General features: G+C 35.0%; 1 protein-coding gene across 1 annotated transcript; it reads right to left on the bottom strand.

The window, feature by feature from the left end:
• Positions 1-2,599: 2,599 nt before the first annotated feature.
• LOC111333186 (uncharacterized) lies at positions 2,600-15,869 on the bottom strand. The gene is made up of 17 exons (XM_022938720.2): positions 15,712-15,869; positions 13,622-13,745; positions 12,842-12,940; positions 12,336-12,401; positions 11,151-11,216; positions 10,516-10,607; positions 9,709-9,806; positions 8,874-9,001; positions 8,727-8,783; positions 8,356-8,430; positions 7,373-7,435; positions 6,895-6,951; positions 6,631-6,702; positions 5,949-6,008; positions 5,758-5,796; positions 5,438-5,529; positions 2,600-3,822 (listed from the first exon to the last, which is right to left on the bottom strand). The coding sequence occupies exons 1-17, from the start codon at positions 15,822-15,824 to the stop codon at positions 3,705-3,707; spliced, it is 1,419 nt and encodes a 472-aa protein (XP_022794455.1). The 5' UTR covers positions 15,825-15,869; the 3' UTR covers positions 2,600-3,704.
• Between the last annotated feature and the right edge of the window lie 558 nt (positions 15,870-16,427).

The following is a 16,427-nucleotide window of genomic DNA, read 5'->3' as shown; positions in this document are numbered from 1 at the left end:
GATCATTCATTTGGTAATTCAACCATCATTGAGCAAGTTATGCTCTGTAACAAATAATTCTATTGATTATTCACATATTTAAGGACAATATAACTGATAAATTCTCCCCTACAACAAAATTATCCAGCAGAAATGTGTATCACCACAAGGGACATTTCTGACCATTGAGTTTCAGACAGAAGGCAACATCAACAAAAAGTGTGTAATTGACCCACTTAATTTGATAAGGTCATGAAACAATACACTATCATCCTGCATGGAAACCCAGTACATGTGGAAGTCCAAGGCAATCCTTTCTTTTTTCATGTACAATGAATATTACTCATCACTAAACTCTTTCAAACTATCTCCCATAACGACTGAAAATCACATCCTAACTTAAATTATGCTGCACACTGAAATTACTGATAGCAATGGACCTGCATGACCAAAAAATCTCAAACACAAACCACCAATGGCAAGAATTTAATTAACCCTTTCAATTTGGGTCAGGAAACAATACAGGTTATCACCCTATCATATACATGTATGAGTACTATTTACTTCAAAAAATACACACCATATTAATTTTTGTCAGGTAAGTCATTTCTTAGGAACCTTAGAGAATTGACCCACTGAAAGTAATTGAGAGCACCTAACTTTTTGTCTACAAGTCAAAGTACAATTACCTTTTTAAATCAAACTTCTAGACAAAACAACTGCATGACTAATGCAGTATTACTGTGTTGTTTGTGTATTGCTTTAATCTCAGCAAATATAATGCAAAACGGAAATACCTGCAGATTACACACACACTCACCTCCCTCGTGCACTAAACACACTTTAATGCATCACATGTATCGTATTGTTCTGTTGACCTTGGATTAAATGGTAATAAAAAATACACCTAATCACACAAGCAAATTTAATATATGTTTTGTACTTTCAGCATCAGACAAAACCCTTTATTATATTAAATATTTTACTGGCTTCGATCCATGTGAAAAAATCTCATCTGGCCAGTGACAAATTTAAAAAATATTTGATTCAATTGTTGCATTGACAGTAGGTTAACATGCAACCTGTATTACTGTATATCAGAGCCTCTGCCAGCCAATGAACTTTATCTGTTATCTTTGTATGGTTTACTGCCTGCTTACTATTCTTATCAGCTCAACACATAGCCATCAAGACCAGCAGGCTGAGTGCACAATATAGATTCAGTAGGAAATTTGATACTTGAAACAACCGTTTTTTTTTAGTAACCTTCTGCTGCGGTAAAACTTCAAAGAAATGTCTGATAATTTAAAGAGAAAAACAGACTGAGGATCTTTAAAGCTGCAAACTTTCAAATTGTTTGCTAATGTCAATTTGGTAATTAAATATATTTGTTGGGCAAATTTAATGCCACATTACAGTCCTTTTAACGATACATCATACACACTTCTAGAAACATTACTTAGAAATCCTATTCTTTATTCCGTTATTGTTTAGTTACTTCTGTCCATTTCTAATAAATTACAAATTAAAGTAATATAATAGACTGCAGGTAAATGTGAATAACTTCCCTATCAAGTACAATTCACCAATACTGCCAACCCACAATCCACAATCAGGATAATTAAAAGTGATACTGCTTCTTAAATTTGAGTATAACCCAATATAGAAAAAATGTCTGCACGTACACAGCTGTACTCTAAATATTGTTTAGTTTTACAATGTATGAGCAAGTGCATGTATAAACAGTATTATAAGTTATGGTGTCTAAAAATAACCTTTAATTCTTGTGCAAACTGTACAGATTGATGATATTACATCAGGATAACATTACAGATTCTAAACTTTACGGATTCTAAACTTTATGAAATTCGATATTGTTCAGCTCAGCATTGGCCATTTTAAATCAAAATTTACTCAGTAACGGTTAAACTGTGGGGAATCCGATGTAGAATTATACAAAGAAATGTCCTCACCTACAGAAAATAGGGGCTCTGCATTTAGGTAAGGCTTGTGTTCTTCTCCTACATCTGCACACTATTATTTTCAAGCAGTAAAACTGCTGCATCACCCAAAGATGCCTTTGGAAGCAATATTTCAAAAAAGGGACTTTTTTCAATGGAATATCTTTTCATTTATAATCTCGCGAGAGAAGTAGTCCTGGCTGATTCATTTTGTAAAGAAAAATAAAATAAAATCACACTGAGAGTCAATAAGCCAACCACTTTCATTAGGTTTGAATGTGTATGTCTGCAGTAAACTAAGATGGTTGGTCTGTAAGGTTTACACACACCACTATTATAATAGTGTAATAATTTGGATACATCAACAAAGTTGAAATGGTAAATTGGCCACCGTAACGATTACAAAAGCTGACGTTTCGAGCGTTAGCCCTTCATCGGAGCGAATAGAGGAATTGTGGGTTGTGTGTGCTTTTAAAGGCAGAAAATGGAGCTACGTTATTGGTGGGAACATGGCAACGAAAAAACAAGAATAAATTAGTGGAATGAAAAGCATTCGTTGATCCCTGTGGGATTTAGACTGCCGGTTTGAAAGATGAGCTTTAGTTCAAGATTTTTAGCGCTTTTCGTGCTACCTAAGTGTAATTATAATAGTGCTCAGCTTAAGATGTACTACATTTTTTTATCGTACGAAAGAAATAGATTCCATGTTGCCACATGCCTGTTCAGTAACAGATCACAGATGACATCTAAAGGTGGTAAAAATAAAAAAGTGGCACACTATGCTCAGCAATTTCTAAACATGATAAATAGGAGATCATTTTGGGGGTTCTTTTGTCAAGTTAAAACCCTAAAAGATCCAGAATAGCTTCTAGATTTACTCACTTTAGATCTAAAAGTCTCAAAAGAAACCATATACTGGCTTGAATGACAAAAGGCTAATACATGTCACCATTTGAGCCAAAATATTTCAGACTGTAATCATAATGTGTTTCAGTCGTCTCCATCCATATTCCTCTTTTGTTTCTTCTTGATTGATTTAAAAATTTAACCCTTAAGAACTGATAACTAATTCTTTTTTGTAGCTGGTACGAAACTGGATGTAATTACGTCAAGAGAGCCCTATTCTATATACATACAGTAGGAAGCTTATATGAATACTGATATACAAATATCTTTTAGCCAAAAATTAAATCCTAACCTGCAAATTTAACAAGAGATATAAAAAAGATCACCCATTAGCTTTCCTCATTAAAACTTAACTCTAATGTGAACAAAGCCCAGTTCAAATTTCTTAATTTGGTAATATCAACTAAGTTGAAATTGTAAATTGGCCACTGTAAAGAGTTAAAAAGCAGATGTTTCAAGCATTAGCCGTTCGTTAGAGCTCTGACGAAGGGCTAATGCTTGAAACATCTGCTTTTTAACTCTTTACGGTGGTTAATTTACAATTTCAACTTAGTTGATTACCAAATTACGTTGTTACCCCCACCAGTGCAGCACCACAGTTTCTTTACAAACTTACCCCCTTTAAAAATTTCTTAGTTCTGCATTTCTAGTCTGTTCATAATAAAACAACTTTCCTTCTAAATTTGCATCAAATAAAGAGCTCAATGTGATACATTTTGGATTAAAAATCTTACCAACTCAAAAATAGCAAATTAAAGTAATCATTTAGGATATTTCTTAGCTACACAAACTATACCATACATGTATTTATTATCAAACTAAGATAATAACAGTATACATCACTAGTTTATATGACTATTACTTCGTGACTGTACAGTCACTAATAGTGGTGACTACTTTTAGCAAACCAGTTTGAATTGCATCGACAATTCCAGGGAATGATCCTAAACTTGTAAGGACTTCATGAGCTCCTTCCCTGAATAGTACAAAACAGAAAAAAAAAAAAATTGGGGCAAAGTTGTCATGATCCACCAACACCAACTAAGTGATCTAAGTATACATCATAATCAATTTGAATACAGTACAACCCTGCTTACTCAAACTCGTTTTACCAGAACTCGATCCTAACTTGAACAAAATCAGATTTCCCTTGGATTTGACCCCATTGTGTCAGTCATTTACTGTCAGCTAAGTCAAACTCAATTAACTCAAACTTCCCACTAACTTGAAGTATTATAATTTTACTTTCTCTTAGCTCAAATTTACCCTGATAACTTGTCAATGAACTGTTAGTAAAAACGTCAAGCAGTAAACATCCAAGAGTCAAGTAACTAGCTGATACACAGAAAATAATTCCAATCTTGGATTGCAATTGGCATGAACATGATAACATTAATAAAAATGTTGAAGCCTGAGTGTGTAAGGTCAATGAGCATCTGATCATTGTTGATATGGCAGGGTACTGTACACCACAATAATTACAGTATTACCGGTATTCATTTCGGGAGTGACCCAGTCCAAATATGACCAAATTAAATTATCAAACATTGAACACACATTAAAATGTTTGCTAAAATGTCCTTCATCACAGTCACAAACTCCAGTACAGGGTGAGCTGGGTATCAAAATAATTTGGATATATCAACAAAGTCGAAATGGTAAATTGGCCACTGCAACGATTACAAAAGCTGACGTTTTGAGCGTTAGCCCTTCGTCAGAGCAAATAGAGGAATTGTGGGTTGTGTGTGCTTTTAAAGGCAGAAAAGCCTTTCATTTCACTAATTTATTCGTGTTTTTCTCATTGCCATGTTCCCACCAATAACGTAGCTCCATTTTCTGCCTTTAAAAGCACACACAACCCATAATTCCTCTATTCACTCAGACGAAGGGCTAACGCTCGAAACGTCAGCTTTTGTAATTGTTACGGTGGCCAATTTACCATTTCAACTTTGTTGATATATCCAAATTATTTCGTTACCCCCACCAACGCAGCCCCAAACAGTTTCTTTAGAAACTATCAGCCTTTATTCATGGGTATCAAAATGATGAGCATTAGGACTTTATCAGAGCGAAATGCTCTGACGAAGGGCTAACGCTCAAAACGTCAGCTTTTTAACTCTAAATGGTGGCCAATTTACAGTTTCAACTTAGTTGATATAACCAAATTACCTTGTAACCCCCACTGATGCAGCACTACAGTTTCTTTAGAAACTTACCCCCTAAACTATTCTTTGCTTGCCTGCTTTTACACAGTATGTGAATTATATTTTAGTAACTATGTCCATGGATCATTTTGCCTATGAGAGAGGTAAGGTTGTTCCACAGTACCTAAATGCAACATGAAGCACTAACTGATCCTTCAACTTCCCAAAGATATCAAGACAGAATTTCTCCTTACAATATAAATACAATATCAAGGAGACAGGTTATGAGAATTAAAAAAAAATTCAACAAGAGGATCATTAGTTGATCTAATACCAGATTCTCTGAACTAACATGATAAGAATTGTACAACAAAGACAACAATTTCATGGTTTTAAAGGCTTACTTCTATTTCAGTATGCCTACTCTTAGACTAGTTTTTTAAATACCTTAGTAGAATATCTACAGCTTTTTCTCTCTGATGGCCAACAAGATACATGACAGTCCTCAGGCCATGACACTTGATTGTCTTATCTGTTGACTGCAAAAAAAAAAAAAATTTTAAATTTTAAAACACCCTACAAGTAGTGAATGGAGAGGAACCATTTGGGAGAATGCTTAGTCCCATAGCACCAAAATATCAGCCCTTACAGGACCAGTAATGGAGAATTTGGATTGGTTGTTTATAGTTATCTTCCCTTACCCAGCTTCAGTTACATAATATTAACAATATCTGTCTAGCTCCTTCCATTTTTTAATTTACAAGTACCTTCAGGTGTGTCACTACAATTCTGGGAAGATACTCTATCTAGAAAAAGAAAGAAATTATTACATGTACCAATGGTACCCTCCTCATCATGCGTTTTCACACAAATATACAGGCACAGTGTAACTGAATTTTGGAGAAACACTACAAAACTGAACACAGTCCAGCACCATATCAAAAAAATAAAGACATACCATAATAGACGAGTTCTGATGAAACTTTGAAAAGTTACCAAGGGCTCTAGATACATGTGTCTGTGAAAATATGTAAAACCATTTTAACTTATATGTTATCAAAATTAAAAAAATCTCATAAGAGTTGAGATTTTGATAATGGTTGAAAACAATTAAAATCATTAAATAAGAACTAAGAGTGACCAGCATCTAATTTCTCTGCAATATCACCCCTGAATCAAGCATTTAGGTCACGAAAAAATGAGGAAATGATCACCAACTAAAGATGCTCTTGACTGTTATACAAATTCTCCAACAAAATGTAGAGAGAACAGAATGTAAAATATGTTTACTGATATTGGAGCGTAAAGGTTTAAAGAACATACTGTGATGTACTTTCATTAAAAGGAAGAAATTCCCAATTAATAATAATAATAATAATAATTTAGCAATGGACATTCCACTGGAGGCTCTTCTTGTCCACTGTTTCCAGATTGAATTGGAATTTGGAATGTTGGTTTTTGTGTGGGGAGGAAAACCGGAGGACCCAGGGAAAAACCCTTGGAGCAAGGATAAGACCCAACAACAAACTCAACCCAAGGTCTGGGAATCGAACCTCGGCCATAGCAAGTGCTCTCACCACTGTGCCATCCCTGCTCCCCAAGAGTTATCAGAGAGTTATCAAATACTAATCATTTTGTACCTGGATGTCTATATGACCAGTGTGAGATGACGTCAGAGAACACATGGCTTGTAAGCAATCCCTTAGGGACATCTTAAGTAAACAACCACAGGAAAATAGTTAATGTGTAAGCAAATTAGGTAAAAGGAAGACGGTGTGGGGCCTATTAGCAAAGAGAAAGTCCAGATTGAAGGATGTCTGCATTGTTTTTTAAAATATTCAGATCAATTCTTCTGAAATCCTCTTTAACACGTGAAAATGATGTGCAGTGTAAATGAATTTTACCTGATCTTGGTCTCCTGTTGCCAAATTAGCAATTAAACAGGATGCATTAACAAGGACCTTGTAATAAAAAGATAATTTTGCTTTAACAACTGAGTTGATAAATAAAATTTAATGTAAATTGGCCACTGTAACAAGTTTCTAAATAGGATGTTTTAAAGCATTAGCCTTTCTGATTTCTCAGTTTGGTTTTACACTTTTTTTGATAGCAAGAACTATTACGCACAAAGAGTTTAGTACCCTGTGACCTCTTCATCTGCTGACAAACCAATGACATGGAAAACCCAATCTCAACATCTTCACTCTAATTGGCAATTCTCCTTACCAAGAATTGGTTTCAAAGGAGAATTTTATACTTTAATTGTCAATTATTAAATCCTTCTTGCTGACATTGCAATCTCTTGGTAGAATATTAAAACAGAAATTAATATGTGGCCATGAGTAATTGCAAGTCAAGCCTTTCAAAAACAATTTTTGCTACCTGTAGATTTTTTGGTCCTCTAGTAAGAGCTTCAACTAAACATCGACCAGCTGAGAAGTCTTCCTGGAAACAGAATTAGGGCTAGTACATTGTTTTATTCAGTCAGTTCACTTACAGCAAATGCCTATGAGTGTTGAAAAATATTTCACAAGCGGGCAAAGGGAAAGTCAGAGTGCAATATTTTTCAACACAAGAAGAGAAATTGGTATTATCAAGTGGCCATATACAATTCTCTTTATTATTTATAAACAATATTGAAATACTAAATCAAAGGCACTATATGCAACCATAGCAACAGTGATCTTTTCACATGTGAAGACAGGGGTATTTCATTGGTGCTTATATGTTAAAGAGATGTAATTTCTCCTTACAATATAAATACAATATCAATTAAAATTGATTGTTAATCGACCCAATACAAAATTCTCTAAACTAACTTGAAATGAACTGAGATTTGCTAATAAAATTAACCTATAATTTTTACTGTGTTACTTCAGTTAGTTGATCCATAGTTAGTGGTTGATCAATCTCCTTGCAAACTTGAATAAGCACAACAACAGATTGAGATACATCTACAGTACATTTACATGTATCGCTACAACTGGTTAACAATCAACTTTCATGGCCTTCTCTGTATCATTCGATGTACAAAGGCCCAGGTAAATTTATTGGTAATTTGTAATATTTATACTGTACAAGATTATAATTATCTTAAATTGAAGTCCACCTCACCCTTTAAAAATATTACAATCAATCACATTTTCAAATCACCATGAAGGAATAAATTTAAAGCACAATATTAAGACTCTTCTCAAATACCATTTAATTTCTAAAATTTAATAACGATAACAACATAAAATCATCTTTGAATTAAAAAAAGGCATTACTGATCATGATAGTTAACAGGTTCTTCTGCCCAACTGTACACCTGCTTAATATTAACTAGCTGCAAAATAAAATAGATCTAAAAAGAACAAGACCACCTGAACAATGCGATGTCGCTGCCAGTCTGTACCAACAGACATCTGTGCCAAAATTCTCAGGGATATTTCTTGAATCTATAATGAACATAAATCTCAATTTTTATCAAATAAATTATCAAACATGAATGGTACACTGCGATGAACAAGTGCTGTGTAAAATTAGTACAGGGGCAATACCAAAACAAAGAGGATCTGAATTCTTGTTCAAACCTATTCAAGGTAAGGAAAAGCTGCCATTGACTTCATGGGAATATTTAGCCCACTGTTCAATCAGTTCAAATTTTGGATAAAAAGAGATATATCTGTTCACATATTTGATCCAATGAAAAAAAGTGCCTTGACACATTATTCGTAATTCAGTCACATAATACCTTTTCATCATGAGCCTTTGTCAAAGCTAGAATTCTTGGCAGGGCATTCCGATTGTTCTGAAGGTACAACAAAAAAATTGAAAACATCTATCATTTTTAGAACAAGGATAACAGTCATAAAAAAGAAAATTAAAGAAAAACTGTAACCTCTATAAGGGGAGCTAAGTTGCCGTGATGTTCAACAATGTGACTTAATGTCATCAGAGCAAGAAGAGCGATGGCTTCTTTCATTGCACATACTGTCAACACAGGATCCAATGCACCATCAGCTAAGGCTAGAAGAAAAAGAAAACAGTGTTTAAGTGAGCATCAGTTGCTGTAAGTTACACACACTGTTGATTAGCTAACTTACTCCAGCCTACAGCTTTTAAAGAATCATAACCTTGGTTAAAGATTTTTTTTTCTTATGACAAGCATGTGACAAAGAAAAAATTCTGAGTGGCCATGAGGAATCGACTCTCAGTCCTTTGGATTCTACTCTTCTATACTCTGCCACAATGAGTTTGGGCATCACAAGGTTTCTTGATATGCAAGATGTGTCTTGCATACTGCTTGGATCAGCACAATCAAAAGTGTCATTCAAATAGAATAAGAGAGGCGAAGCAACTTTTGAGCCAATAGAGAAAGAGGTTTTTTTTACAATATCTTTCTCTATTCAGTTTGGAGCACACTGTAATGTTTCCGTTCTGACTTTCCAAACCTCCTCAGTTTCGCAGTATATAGTTAGACTGTATACTAGTAATAGTGATTTGTTCTTAAACTTTCACTCCCAAGATCTCACTTGTACATTGGAATTCTTCCTACTGTTCATCATACAATTCTCATAACAAAGTTTGGAGAATTTGGCATTGGATCACCTATTAGTTCCCAAATTAATATTTTAATTTCTATATTCTCATCACTTGTGTGCCTGATATTATATTGATATTGTAAGGAGAAATTCTGTTTTGGTCACTCATGGCATTTCAAGAGTTAAGCTGACCTTGTGCTTTTAATTCAGGTGATTTACAAAATATCATCAATGCACTGATTCCATCAATCAAGGTTTGCTCCTGGCTCTCACTCACAGTGGAAAGTATACTGCAATGAACAAATTTACTTCATAATTGGCAATGAACCATTAAACACTTCTAAAACAAGGAAGAGGTTAGAGTGGTGTGTCAAGTTCATCACAGTGGTGTTGAAAGAATTTGTCACAAATAGAATAAGAGAGGCGAATAGCAGGAAGGTAGTTTTGAAGGCCTGGAGAGCCTTTTGTTCCAATTGAAGGTAGGTCTGGGCTTCCCTTGGTAAAAATTTGAAGTGCTACACTCTTGCACAGTTACATTTTCCTGCAATTATGAGGTCTCTTCAATTTTGTGTCTTTATTGTTCTTTGAGGTAAAAAAATTTCAACAGATACCTTGAAAGAATTACTTGACTGTATGTCAGGAGTAAAATGACGTAAGTGTAAAGGTTACAAGTGGGTATCCAAAACATGACAAGCAGGTGGATCTACCAGCTGCCTAGCTGCTATTAAAACCCCTAAAAAACAAATTACTTCATTTTGGAGAAGTCACCCCATGGCTGAGCTTTGTTCAAACTTAAACAAAACAGTGAGACTTGATGGATTGATGTCATTAAGAATGTTAATAAAGTAAACAAAAATTAAGAGAGTACTGTCTGCTCTAAAACTTGAAGTGAGTCTTTTTAAAGTCAGTTAAAACAATTGGATATTTATTACCAATAAGTGCTTCTTCTGAGAGCACAAACTGTGCAGGTAGTGATATAAAAAACACTGTTAATCCCACCTGCACAAGGCTTTAATGCCTCCACATTTGGCTAACACTGAGTGCAATGGGGGATGAGTGGAGAGGATCTGAAGTCCAGAGGCAACTGCTGCCTAACAAATGAGAATCAATATCTTAAGTAACCGCAGAGTTATCCATTTAAATTCCACTTCAGAACAGGACAAGAGGTATTTGTAATTAAGTCATAACCATTCATAACCTGTAGACCTTCAATATCTTAAGAGGTTAGTGGGCAGATGATCTCTGTGCTACTGTTGTCTATGTGGAGTTTAATTTCTAAATATCATCAAACTAGTCAAAATGATTTGAGGTCACAAGTATTTGAGATTAAGCTTTTTCCAAATGCATCTTGAAAGAAATGCAGTTGGTTTGATTTGGTATGTCTGCACCATGTGATTGTTCTGAAACATTTTTTTTAATGTTTTATCCATTTGCAATATTCAGACAAGCTAGCCCAGTTCAAGGAAGTGAGGTTGATTTAGTTGGCCAACCATTATAATCCTATCCAGAAAAACTAGTCTGAATGTCTAACCATTTGCAGATGTCATAGCAAAGGCAGCACATTTCCCTCAGTTATTTTAAGAACTTTCAAGAGTGTTGGTCTTGGTTGAGAAACATTAAATTTATTGACTTACTTTCACTTCATAATTCTCACTTTGACTGAGAAATATAAGCGTCTGTACCCCACCCATCTCAATAACCTATGTTAAAAAAGCAAACATGTAGATATCTGAATTAGGCAGTTCATTTAACAAATGGTAAACACCACAGCGTACACTATTGAGTTATGGATGCACGCAGGAGGTTGCTAAGCACTAAAGAAGCGTAAGAGTTGGACGAGGCGATAGCCGAGAGCGACTCTAGCTTCTTGAGCGCTTAGCAAACCTCCATAGTGCATCCATAACTCAATAGTGTACACTGTGGTGTTTACCATTTGTTTTATAACATAACATTGATATACTGTAGCAAAAGAGTTTTCTTTTATTTACTAAATGTTACATGACCAGAAAAAACAAGCGCATGTGGAAAACTAGTCTTTGCATTTGCTGTCGTCAGCAGCATACACCCATGGGCAAATGGTGGACGCTGAATTGACCAATCAGGGCGCACGCTTTACTTTGGTTATGTTATAAAAGTATTTAGTGCAGGCTGCCGTGATATGATCTTTTAACTGTTTTGTAAATTATCATTTAATTGGAAATAGAAGACTCATGATTAAACATTTTATTGATTTCTTAGAGAGATAAAAAGATTAAATATGTCAAACTGGGGCTGACTGCCCAAAGTAAGCCTCAATATAATTCTTCAAAAAAACTTGCTTTCAGTCAAAATCAGGCAACTATACAGCACATCTCTTTTAAAGTCAAACATCTATTTTGTGGACTCATGGGGATTGAGTTGAATAGCCTGGATACTTGAGAGTCCAGATAATAAAAAATATGAATATCAATACATCAAAAGTAAAACTGAATTCATATCATTCAATAATGCAAGAATTAAAGGATTTTCTAATATTTATGCATCATTGCCGAAATTTTCTGAAATATCTACAAAACAAAGTTATATGACCTAAATGCTGATCAATGTAAAACCAGTTTCTTTCAAGCTGCTACGTATACAGTGTGTGCATGTGTGTGTCACTAATTCTATCATTCTTTAAGCATCATCAATAGAATTGCATCAACACTGTTTGAGTACATCTCCTTTTCTCATGGGATTAAGTTGTTACCGATCTTGATCGTGACAAATTAATATTCATGAAAAAATGGGACCAGAAAATACAAATCTTAGTAAAAAAAGAAACATTAACTGTGTTTCACCTTTGTGAGTCCATCAGGATCTTTGCATAACTCCCTCAAACCTTTAGCTGCTTCTAGTTTGAATGCCTACAAGTACATTATGCAAAACATTTACTGTTTAGTGATGTCAAAACAATGTACCACATTCCTAATGGAGCAACTATTTTTAATTGAGTCTTGAAAGCAATCTGGCCTTGCTTTTTTTCCCTTTTACTTTGCTCTGTGATGGGTTCCGAAAACTTGTACTACTTTCCCGACCAATCAGATGCAAGCATGACTTAGTTGCCCTCATTTTCCCCACCCCCCCTTAGAAAGTTTAGTATGTTTTACTTTGAGTTCTCATTGGCTGTTAAGCAGTCTCCTCCTTTCTTCTGATTAACTACAAAGATAACTTTGGTTTTGGTTCTACAACAATCAATGAAAAAGTGCTCGGAAGGCTAAATTGGTAGCCAATACATAAGACGGATAAAAAAAAAACATTTAACAGAAGTATTACAATATTATAAAATGGTATTGATTGTTTTTACCATCTGAAGTGACCTTGACTTTGTCACAAGAGAAGTTACTTCAAGACAGTAGTCACAAATCCTCTCTGGCTCATCAAAACCAAGTTGTGGAAGAGGAACCTAACAATACAAATTTTCATTTCATATAACAGAGGATAGGAAATTTCACAGACAAGTATTCTACAAACATACAATTGCATGTATTTCTATAAGTATTTTACTACAAGATCTCTTACTTTGTCTGTTTAGACTATCTGCAGGTTCTTAGGTTTCACTTTACAGCCCCCTTTTTTGACACAGCCACCTATTATTATACTATTAGCATTTGCTTCTAAAAAGGTTATGGAAACCCCTGGTTAGAAATCAGACCTAAATTTACCATGATGTAAGGAACTGGGGACTTAAAACAATTTAAACAAAATCCAACTTAATGATGAAGACAAAAAGTTTATGAAAACATTTTGAAGCATTTAACTTTTTGATCCCTAAGCGTGACCAGCATGTAACTTCTCCTTACAATATCACCTCAGAATCCCACATCAAGGTCAGGAGAATAAAGGAAATGATCACTAACTAAAGAAGCTTTGTATTTTTAAACAAATTCTCCTTGTCAGCGCCCTTGGAAAAGTATAAAGAAGAGTATAAAGAGTATGCCTACTGATGGTTGGGTGTAATGGGTCGAGTGCTGCTCTGACCATGCACACTATACTGCAGCAGAGAATAACGGAGGTTGAATAGACAAGGAGGGCGTTCTGTGAAGGCATCAAGTGATGAGAGGATGAAGTTAACAGGTAACTGCACCTTCTCGTTGCAACATTTGCTGCAGAGAACCTTTCCACACTGCCTACAATGATGTTTTCTACGGATTTGTGTAAACTTCTGTGAGCAAAGTGGACAGACTTGAGCTGAGTCATCTGCAAGCCACCTGAAAATAACAAATATTGGAGTTGTTTACTATAAGAAGTGCTGAGTTATAATTCAAGTCAAAGAATAAAATGAGATATAATGTGAGAAAACCTCATCAGGAAATTTGACTTTGGATACCACCATATTAAGTATGGTTGAGTAAGGACTGGAACCTATCTTTTTTTTTTTTTTTCAGTAAATACAGATATGAAAAATAACTATAGGCTCCAGTCCTTACTCTGAAACCTGACTATTGAGTATCTATTTAAGTCACCAAGTATTAAGTATTGCTTGGTAGCCTAACCACATTTGACATGGCTGGCACAATTATTATTCTATGTGCATTCGAGTATGCCTTTTTAGCCTCACTTTTGAGTGAAAATTCTATATAACAAATAAATTCCATTTTGCTGTGCATCTGCAGTTATACATCACAGATGTTGTCAAAATGTATTAAAGACAAGAAAGTGGCAAAAGAGGCCCAGACAAGTGTGTCATTGGTGTTCTTACAAGACTTGACCTCATTCTATTGTTGTCTTTGAACTACTGCTGAACTAACCTACAGCAACATGGAATCTATTTGCTTTACATGCAATAAAGGAGCAAAATGTTGTTAATGGTAACTTCAAATTTGTTTCTGTCCTATAATACTCCATAGAAGAGAACATTGAAAATGCACACGGATTAAGATTACTACATTATACATAGCATTTTTAGACATGTTGTCAAGGCCAAAGAGGCTAATTTTCATTAAAGACTAGCATTAAGAAAAGCTATATTTTAATAAAGGTCTATAGCACAGTCTCTCAAAACAACAGCATCTACAACTGAAATTCAATGCATTGGAAGGCAGTTTCTAAATATTAAGCATAAAAATTTACATTTTTGAACTAAAACACTTTTAAGATTTTTAATAGCATGGTATCTTTCATGGAGCACACTGACATCCTCTTGCATGGCAGTTAAATAACTTGATGAGCAATAATTATTTATAGGTATAGAAATCTAAATCAATAGTTAGAAGGGCAGAAATTCTTGCTCAAAAATCTGAAATTAGTTCAAATCTGAGAGAGAATATAAATATTATGTTTGCAAAATTATATCCGGTTAAATTGAATACAATTAGCCTTGGAAAAATAAACAAAGTGTAAAAGTCAAAGAAGCCGACGATTAGTTTTTATGACACCATTTTAAGAAAGTATGCTGTATTGAAGCAGATTTGGATATCAAACGGTTCATATTTACTTTTAGTTTCCCAATCAACTAATGCCTACCTGGTTTCTTACAGAGCGCAGGCGAAATAGTAAACGGAAAGATTTCCATATAACCCCATACATTAATTCTGCATTCCATTTCATAAAATCTAAATGTAAAGGTTTCTTTGCAACACTCTATGCATGATTAATAATGCAAGGGGTAAAATGGAAATCTTGCCCGAAATACTAAGCTGCTGTCAGCAATACTCCTACTAACCCGAGCTAAACCGTACAAGCATATACAGGACAGAGAGCTTCGCATATATTTTGATAGCAAAAGTCAACTTGGAGACAAAGAATAATTGTTTGGACTGCAAGTTTAGTCCCTGTAGCTCATTTGGAAAAAAAAAAAACTCTGCGAAAGACTGGTTCATCATTTGTTGGATCGATCAATGAATAGGGCTGCAGGCAGCGGCTTGTTAATCCTCCCCTACATATTATATATACCTCAGACACCCAGCTTTTAAGTTAAACTTCCATCCATGGAGAAAACAGTACATTGCTTTGTATAACTAACAACACAATTTATAAATCGGTTTCACCGCTTTTTTTTTTTTTTTTTTTTTTTTTTTTAACCAAATGCTTCAAAGCAACTCTTACAACGATCAGGCCGACGATGATCTACAGGGGGTGACTATGACCTACGTTACAACCGACAATAAACAACGAGCCAACAAAATCACAGTTACGGGAAAGCAACTTCATTATCTCCAGCATTTTGGCTCTCACCTGGCCTTTACAAGAAGAAAAGGAGTGCTTGAAAATACATTTGCAGGACCTTCAGTTATAGCAGCAAAAACATCTCTGTCGTGAATACGAATCCTGTTCGAGCTACTCGCCATGTTGAAGTCTTCATACCCAGTCTTCCATCAATCAGTTCGATTTCAAATAAATAATGCAACCCTTGTCACACAACTTGGTCTGAAGGGTTGTAAAACAACTAACATGAAAACCAGCTTTTTGAGCATCTAAGTTACCGCTCGTCCCTTCAACCCGGTTTCTCGAAACTCTTCTGTTTCTGCCACAATTGTGGCGGCAGAGGATACTCCGAGATTTGTAGACACGGAACCCAAAGGGAATGGATAAAGGAAAATTTAACTCAAGCACGAAGCGCAAGCATTAAAACTTTTCTTTACAGGCACAAAGCAATTTATTTGCACAGAATTTACTGCACGAGGTGTCCTCTCGTTTGACAGCTCTATCATTTTTCCTGCCACGCAGAAATGCGGCAAGCCATGTCATTGAGGGCGGTGTTACAAGTTTTATTAGGAAGAGCATTGAAACTGGACGCTGATCATTCATGAACGTAATCTAACAAATCTAGGAACAAATGCATAGTGCTAAATTGCGAGCCGAATTTTCCAAACTTGCATGGTACATCAAGGCCAACAGGTCCTCCTTCATAAAAGTACCCTTCTGAAAAGATGTTTCTTGACTTAGTGACT

The sequence above is a fragment of the Stylophora pistillata genome, chromosome 14, assembly GCF_964205215.1.
Source record: "Stylophora pistillata chromosome 14, jaStyPist1.2, whole genome shotgun sequence".
NCBI lineage: Eukaryota > Metazoa > Cnidaria > Anthozoa > Scleractinia > Pocilloporidae > Stylophora > Stylophora pistillata.
Note: the sequence above shows the minus strand (reverse complement) of the source record. Positions and strands in the feature narration are given on the sequence as shown.